This window comes from Penaeus chinensis, chromosome 11, assembly GCF_019202785.1.
Source record: "Penaeus chinensis breed Huanghai No. 1 chromosome 11, ASM1920278v2, whole genome shotgun sequence".
Taxonomy (NCBI): domain Eukaryota; kingdom Metazoa; phylum Arthropoda; class Malacostraca; order Decapoda; family Penaeidae; genus Penaeus; species Penaeus chinensis.
In genome coordinates, this window is record NC_061829.1 from 39016795 (window position 1) to 39025879 (window position 9085).

A 9085-nucleotide genomic window follows, 5' to 3' on the forward strand; every position below is an offset into this window, starting at 1 on the left:
ACACAACTGTGATTATTTATACAGAAATAAAAATTTTAAACATGAGAATGAGTGTTCTTCCCCGTAATGATAGATATACAGTATATTAGATTTACAAGAGTGACTGAATCTAATGTTTGGCTTCGTGAGATTCAAGATTAAAATGAAAACTCTGTCTTGAAAATTTATTACAATGAATTCACAATTATATGTATATAAGATGAGTTGCCATTTTTAATAAAAGGTACAACATTTTTTTTTTTTTTTTTTTTTTTTTATTCAATCTTAAATATTATGTTGTAAATACTGCCTGTGGTAATGATATTCAAATACAGTTTTACATGCTATGATTTATGCCTTTGCACAACACCCATTTCTTCTAGTCCTGGCTCTTAGAGGATGAGCAACTTCTTGCTACTTGCCTTCCGTTGCAACATCACGACTTCCTTTTCAACTTCTCAGTCAGTTGTTATATGTGACTCGGCTCCCTTGGTAATCCAGTTAGCTGTGTTCAAGCAACCATTTAATAGTTATTATTAATTTCATTAGTATTTAGTGTCCCTTAAAGAACATATTCTTATGTGATATCTATGGATAGATCATTTGAGTTCATTGCAACAAATTATGAAAAGGTATGAATGAGAATTAACAATTTCACAATACAAGAAATATAACTGATGTATTTATGTTATATGACTAATGACATAAAACAATATCAAAACACCACAATTACATCTCTTGCATTTGAAATTGTTAATTCTTTTTCATATTTATTCTCCTTCCATCTCTCTCTCTCTCTCTCTCTCTCTCTCTCTCTCTCTCTCTCTCTCTCTCTCTCTCTCTCTCTCTCTCTCTCTCTCTCTCTCTCTCTCTCTCTCTCTCTCTCTCTTTCTCTCTCTTTCTCTCTCTTCTCTCTCTCTCTCTCTCTCTCTCTCTCTCTCTCTCTCTCTCTCTCTCTCTCTCTCTCTCTCTCTCTCTCTCTCTCTCTCTCTCTCTCTCTCCACCAGTCCCCATTCTCTTTCATTTTCTCCTTTTCTTCCTTATCTTCTTTCATTTCTCTGTCTCTCTCTTTCTCTCTCAATTCTCTCTCTTTATCATTTTTAAGACAAGTGAGAGAGAGAGCACTAATAAATATAGATTGTGAAGAGAAAAAATGAAACCGAGAGAAAAAAAAAAACGAAAAAATCGAGACCTAAAAGAGATGAACTGGACTTCATAATTTATTCATAAACCAATCAATCTACCTCAAAAAAAAAAAAAAAAAATAATAATAATAACAGACTAAAAGGCCGATGCATGCGCGAATCCGCCTACACGAACGCTCCATCCACGAACGCCCCGCCAGAGTAAACCCCCCAAGAAAGCAGAGGAAATGTTATTAACGTTTTTATCGTCTGCGTGAATTTGTGGGTCGGTTTTGCGATGGAATTACACCCTCTTGTGGCGTAAGTGACGGGATTTTTCTCCGAGTTGGGTGGTTATGGTCGTTCCTTTCTCTGTCTTGGTGCTTTATTTAAGAGGAATTGGCGAGAGTCCGTGAGTGAATCCGTATTATTTTATTTATTATTATTTGTTATTTATTTTGTTTTATTACTTTTGACGTGAGGATTTGCTGTATTTCTAAGGTATTTAATTCAGTGGCGGGGAATTATAGATTTGGGAGGATTTTAGTGTTGGTTTGTGGAAGTGATGAATGAGAATATTAATTTCATTATTTATTTAAAGGCATTTAAGAGAAAATAAAATGAAGAACTGAAGAGATTTAACAAATAAATGTATTTAACAGGGAATAAAAAATGTAGAGATATATTGAACAGTTAGTCAACAGTCTTGCTGGTTAATAATTTAATTTCTTTTACTTTCTATTCGCTTCTGCAATATTTTTCTTCACTTTTGCTGTAATTTTCCCTCACTTGCACTTATGATTAGTCTAAAAGTCCCGTGGAATAGTGCTGATGTGTCGGCAAATTGTAAGTCTAGTAAAAGAAAATGTATTGATCAAGGTTTAAGGAGATTCATAAGCTCTGCAAACTATTTTCTAATTTTAATTGACTGTATGTTATGCTAGAGCCAGGTAATTGTCGATTATAGGGTCAAGTCAGGCAATTGGCACTATGGCAGGACCCAACAAACTTACCCCATCGATATTTGGAAAAGTATAGGTGGTCAAGTAGGTCTGGCGTATTACTTGAAAGAAAATTGGTTTTGCTAACCATAATGTTTCTGAGGGAGATTTGCTGGCCTTTACTATGGGGATTTCACTCAAGTCATGCTGGGTATACTTTCTGATAAAGGATTATGCAGTAATTCTTTACAGTACAGACACAGGCACCAGAGACTAAGTCCCCTAATTCCACATCACAAATATTGTCCAACAGTCTAAATTACCGTGATGGGGCATGCCCTTCGAGCACAGCCTGAGGGTAAGTTTGAAGGGGGGGCTTTACCCACCAACACCCCCTGGCAAACATTGTCTTTACCTTGGTATGCACAGCAGAATGGAGCTGAAACTCAGGAGGACCAAGGAGACATGGGCTGTGAGCACTTGTTTCCGCAATAATTTTCTTTTATTTGTTGCATAAGCAATTGTGCCATTATCATTCATTTGCACTGATTGGTTTCTATAGCAGTGGGTGTTATTTTGGGCCGTTTGTAAAGCAGTATTGTTCGTTTTTCCGCAACTTCACTTGTGCTATTCTGGACAGTTACCCGAAGTTATTCTAGCACAAACTTAATTTTGAATAAATAGTGCTATCCCTGATCAGTCATAAATTGCGAACATTTAAGAAAAGAGAAAATTGATAGTATGAAAGCATAGTGGATTCAAATTGCATAGATATAATGAAAGGATATAAAATGATGTGTTATTTCAAATCCCATGTTTTCATTAAAGAAAGAAAATCATCATATTAATCAGAGAAGTAACATTGTGGTAGCTCTCTTCATTTACCCAAATAGGATATATTCTTTCCAGTCTGAACATTGCTGTTAAGACAACCAACCCTCCTGTTAGCACAAATCACATGGTACATTTAATATTTATATGTATTTCTTATATAATTTTTTGATCATTGTTAAGGTGCAATTGTTTTTAATATTTATTTGAACTGGAAGGCCCATCTCTTTCTTTCTTTTTTTTCTTTTCTTTTTCTTTGTCTTTGTCTTTTTCTTTTTCTTTTTCTTCTTCTTTTTCTTCTTCTTCTTCTTCTTCTTCGTCTACATTTCATTTTCTAAAGTATTGCATTCCTTCACAAGTTAAAGAAAAACAGAGAAAATAAATTACAAATTAAGGAAAGTATGTGTCTTTCTATTATGTTATATTAACATTCAATGCTGTACTTAGCCAATTTTGTTTTGAAAATGGTATTATATCTTTTGTTTCAAACATTGTTGTCAGGTTACCACAAGAGCTGCACAACTGATAAATTATGGCTGCCCTCTTGATGCACAAGAGATGACAGATGTGTGTGTGTGTGTGTGATTTAGGATCAGATAAAGCTGCCTATTATAATGATTATATACTTGTATATATATGTATATATGTATGTATATATGTATTATCATCATCAGCCTGGGTCAGTCCACGGGATATATGTATATATATACACATATATACACACAAACATATATATATATATACTGTATATATATATATATATATATATATATATATATATATATATATATATATAGATGAGAGAGAGAGAGAGAGAGAGAGAGAGAGAGAGAGAGAGAGAGAGAGAGAGAGAGAGAGAGAGAGAGAGAGAGAGAGAGAGAGAGAGAGAGAGAGAGATAAAGAGAGAGAGAGAGATATGAAATGCCTTCAGCACAGTACAGTGTAGTCACCCCTAGTAATAGTAAATACTATATGTCAGATTTAAGAAGGATAATGCACTCTTTTAAGATAATGAGTAGGTTACTGCAGGTATACTGACTTTAAGCTATTTTAATCCACTGCCGCCAGGAAAGTGATGTGCCATTTTTCTTTCTTTCTTTCTTTTTTTTCTTTCTCTCTTACTTTCTTTCTTTCTTTCTTTCTTTCTTTCTTTCTTTTTCTTTTGTGTGTGTGTGTGTGTGTGTGTGTGTGTGTGTGTGTGTGTGTGTGTGTGTGTGTGTGTGTGTGTGTGTGTGAAATGTCTTTGGACATAAATGGCTCTTCTAGTGCTTAGCCAACAATTAGTAGACCTTGTGACCTTACCTGATTTCACCTTTCCTTGAATTGGCAGGAAAAACGTATTTTTTACTAATGCTATGAATATCGATGGTGTTATTTTTATTATATAAATTATAATTACTATAATGTTATAAACATTATTAACAGCAAAATAAGATAATGTAAAATATTTTTGTAAATCAAGGAGAGGGGTGAACAGGCAAGACAGGCAGTTCTCATAATTGGTGGCTCATTGGTGATTTAGTACAAGTGTAGCCATCTATGTGTAAAAACAATTAATAAAGTAAACTCAAAGTGGGCATGGCATGTCTGTACAGGCTATGCTCATCAACATTGGGATGATCATGAGTAAAAGACCCATTTAGTCCTGGTACTGAAAAAATTGTAATTTAGTTTTTAAGAGAGCAAAGTCCTAAAGAAAAAAAGAAAAGCAGAAAAGTTATTGTAATGCTTAAAGTTTCCCTTTAATTAATATCATAATTGGGTTATAGATAGCAGTTGAAAGATTATTTGATGAGTCATTTGTCTAATTAGATTTCCTTTTCTCCAGGAGTTATCATGCAGTGCCTGGTTATTGGGGATCCAGTATCACCAGTAACTTGAAATCTGCCCGTTTGGAGGATGTCTAACAGCCATGGCAAATGTAGCCTTTGGAAGAAACAAGAGTGATATTGTTAGGACCGCCAGTCATCATGGCAACAACCACACGGGGAAACAACACTACCGCCCATGGTAATGTTGGCTGCAGTGACGGGAGTGCCAATGGCAATGGAAGCAACAAGCAAGAGCGGGTCGTATGTGATAATTCTGTTGTTCCTCCTGTATGTGAGGCGGGCAGGGTGGGTTCCGAAGGTGGCAGGGGAGTTGGCAACCTTACATCCACTTACCAAGCCCACAGACAAGTGGCAGGGGGATGCAGAAGTGCGGCTGCAGCGCAGACTACTTACCATCATGGAGGAGGAGAAGCGGGAGGGGGCCCAAGTAGTAATGGGGGAGTGGCTGTGTCCTCTGCCTATCATGCAGGAAATGGCAGCAACCCAGTGCAGGAAGGAGATACAGCAGGGGCAGATGGTGCTGGAGGTGCTTCTGCAGGAGGAGGAGGAGGAGGAGGTGGTTCCTCAGCAATTCCGACCACTTACAACGAAGGAGGAGGGGGAGGGGGAGGTGGGAACGTGACAATCGCTGCCAGTGGGAGCGGCGTTACGAATAACACGTCCTCAAGCTACCACCTGGCTCACGGAGGAGGAACAGGAGCAGTAGCAGGAGCAGGTGCAGCAGTAGGAGGAACCAGCACAGGGAATGGAACCTCAACTGGGCAGGTTAATGCCACAACCAGTTACTATTACACACCCATATTGAACTCTCAGCAGACCCTCCTTAGGCCAATCATGACAGCACAGCCGCCTCTCTACTCTCCCCTTCTTCCACCTCAGCAACATACTTATGCCATGCCCCATGCATCGCCCTCAGCTGGTAAGTCCTTGGTAGTGTATAGAAACCAGTTGCAATTGTATATTTCATCTTAATGATTTATCCCATAAATTGTTTAATTCTGTGACTCATTCATTTTTTTAACGTTTAAAAGTTACAGAACTGTTCTACAGTTATTCTAGCTTGATACAGTAATTGCGTTCTCTCTCAGTCAAAGTAGCAGATGTGCACAAATAAAATGTAGGTACAGCTTCTTATATTTTCATGTATTTTTGTGTATTAGGCTTGTTTCAATTTTTAAAAAACTGTGTAGTGAAGACCCCCTTCATTTTATAGTTAATGTAATTTATTTGCTTTCAGGCACCTCTTTCAGATTCCAGTTAAAGATTTCAAGTTTTTGTTCATTTTTTTTAATGCCAGGCTTTATTTCAGGATCTACATATTTTGCAAACCTGAGTGAGAGCATGCGAGGGGGGTTAAGTGACATGATCCCAGGATCATCAGACAGCCTCTACAAGGAAGTGGGGCATCTGGGAAGACAAGGCCAGGGAACAGGCATCACCCACTCCTCAAAGCCTTGTGATGCCTCTGCTGACCCTCGGCAGTACGCCATGGAGGTGTGCCAGCGGAGATTACCTCAGGAGGGAGTTTACAACAGTGGGTCTTACCCATCATGCAGTGGGGAAGTGACAAGGCCCAACCACACTACTCACCATGAGCAGAGGACAGCAGCCTATGAGGACTACTCACGGATGGGGGTTTATACGGAGGATGGCAGCAGCAGGGGGTGGGATGGGATGGGAAATTGTGGCACATCTCGCTCAGCCACTGCTACCAACCATACTTCCCACCCCTACACATATTCCTATACTGACTGTCGTCTGGATGCAGCCTGGAACAAATGTGTGGCTGGAATGGGCATTGGGGGACCCATGGCTGGACCCAGTGGAGAGAATTTCCCCTCACAGGAGCACCAGGTGGACTCCCCTCAGGTGAAGACCACAGCACGGGGTGCCGCCAGCCACACCCTGGCAGTTAATGTCAATATGGGGATGCCTTCTGGGGATCCATCAATGTCCCGCTCCCACTACGATTACCAGGCCTTGCCAGGGGCTCAGATTCCACCCTTCCTACCCTATCTCACACCTTTGAACTATCAGCAAGTAACTGATGTTGTTGATAGGCGGGTGGAAACACGTACTGATCACAGAGCTGTAAATCGTTCAGATGTGCAGGTAAGTCAGTAGTTCTTATTTTTTCTCCCATTAGTATAGTATGCAGTGTCTTTAACCTATAAACTAGTCCAAGTCTAATGAAGTCATACTTAACAATCTTTATGCTACATTTATGTATGTACACCTTTTATTTAACTGTACTGTCCACTATAGTTTTGTTTTGTGAATTTTACTTACAAATAGATGGCTCCCTAAGTTCTCATTCAAAAAGGAGTCAATTAGTAGGCCCTACATTGCTTCTATCTGTTTTCCCCATTTCTTGATTAATTAACTAAAATCACAGTGAACATGACATGTCTGTACATGTCATTCTGGCATCAGCAGGTCATACAGCAGATCTTTGTTATGGTGAATATGACCCAAATTAAAACCTTCCACTGTTGATTCTTTTAGAACTGTGCTGGACAAGGAACTTCAACAAATTCACGTCATCTTGAACAGGCTGCAGCCCCATCAGAGAAGCATGTGGTCCACTCTATACCACCATCAGGCAATGTAGCTCCACCAATGTCTCATACTCAGCCCACAGACACTCAGAGAAGTGTCAGTGGCCACATCAATACATCAGCCAGCACCCACAACACACACCAGGAATGTCTTGGGCAAAACAAGAACATCGTGGTTGACCAAGTGCAGGTATTTTGAAAACACAGCTCTGTTATCAGTCCATGTTCTTTTCACTCTTATGAGTTATTGATAGCCATGATATATGGTCATTCTCTAGTCAAATTACCTTCAAGTTAGGTACCAGAAAGATTATCCATTTCTCCTCATATTCCTCCAGTCATGCACTCATATGAATCTCAAGAAGAAAACCTCGGAAGCTGGTACTGACAACCAGCACTGTGGCTCATGCAGTGGAGGATCTACCATAGCAGAGACCCAGCAGGGAACCATCAGTAATGCGAGCATGATCGGCAGTGGCGTTCTTGTTGTCCCAGCAGAAGGAGTGATACCATGTCCCATTGAGTCATTGGTCGCTGCTGTAGCCAAGGTGTGTTCTTAGTAGATTCTGACTTGCTGAAGGTGATTATAGACCTGTTAGTTTGGGCCCCACGTTAGCATTAGTGCCAGGGGCCAGGGCTGAGTAGTGGAACCTGAGCTTTAGATGAGTAGTGATTCAGGGTACACACAGGTTCGATTTTATTTCAATTTTGCAGGCATAGAATAAAATACACTTCAGTGTTTAATTCACTCCCACCTATATAAAGGCAAAGAATTTACATCATGTCTTACAGAGAGTATATATATTTATATGTATGTACATATGTATACTTACATACATACATACATACATACATACATATATAATATAAATATATATATATATATATATATATTTTTTTTTTTTTACACACACACACACACACACACACACACACACACACACACACACACACACACACACACACACACACACACACACACATACACACACACACACACACACACACACACACACACACACACACACACACACACACACACACACACACACACGTTTCTTTCTGAAAAGTAAAATGACAGGTTGCACAAACTCATCCACCTCTCAAACAGAATGAACCATCAACCTCCTTCAAAAAGAAACGTACAGAAGAGGAGGATTCTATGACTAGTGGAGGCGAGGGACTAGTATGTCTGGTTTGCGACCTTGTCATAGAGGGAACAGGCAGCCAACATGATGGGGGGCAGAGAGCGGCAACAGCATGTGAGGAAACAGTTGCTGCTTGCTCCATCGACTCTCTGGCAACAGTGATGTCCAAAGTAAGCATTTTTCTATGGTTTTGTAGATGTATCTTATATAAAGCATATTGGCATATGTAAATTTATGACTGAGTACGGCAACATTTGTTTTGTTAACCCAATGCCGCCAGGGAAAATGAATTAAAAAATTGGGAAAATGCTGTGCTCATTTTCTATATTTTTGTGAAATGTCTGTACACATAGATGGTTCTGCTAGTGCTTAGCCACAAAGGAGTCAATTAGTAGTACTTTTGACGTTACGTGATTTGAATTGGCGGGAAAAATATATTTTTTACTAGTGCTATGAATATCGATGGTGTTATTTCTATTATAAGCATTATAATTACTATAATGTTATAAACATTAGTAACAGCAAAATAAGATAACATAAAATATTTTTGTAAATCAAAGAAAAGGGTGAACGGGCGAGACAGGCAGTACTCGTAACTGGCTCTTTGGTGACTTAGTACAAGTGTAGCCATCTATGTGTAAAAACAATCAAACAAGTACTCACAGTGGGCAT

The 9085-nt window shown here is 39.0% G+C and overlaps 1 protein-coding gene across 1 annotated transcript in view; it reads left to right on the forward strand.

Moving 5' to 3' along the window:
• Nucleotides 1-1098: 1098 nt before the first annotated feature.
• The window catches only part of LOC125030349 (hornerin-like), a gene marked incomplete at its 3' end in the record, with an annotated part of 9677 nt that continues 1690 nt past the window's right edge, over nucleotides 1099-9085 (forward strand). The window contains exons 1-6 of the mRNA XM_047620344.1: nucleotides 1099-1424; nucleotides 4704-5626; nucleotides 6017-6819; nucleotides 7213-7455; nucleotides 7604-7813; nucleotides 8377-8583. Coding sequence (XP_047476300.1) covers nucleotides 4846-5626; nucleotides 6017-6819; nucleotides 7213-7455; nucleotides 7604-7813; nucleotides 8377-8583 — 2244 coding nt within the window. The remainder of the gene's footprint in view (nucleotides 1425-4703; nucleotides 5627-6016; nucleotides 6820-7212; nucleotides 7456-7603; nucleotides 7814-8376; nucleotides 8584-9085) is intronic.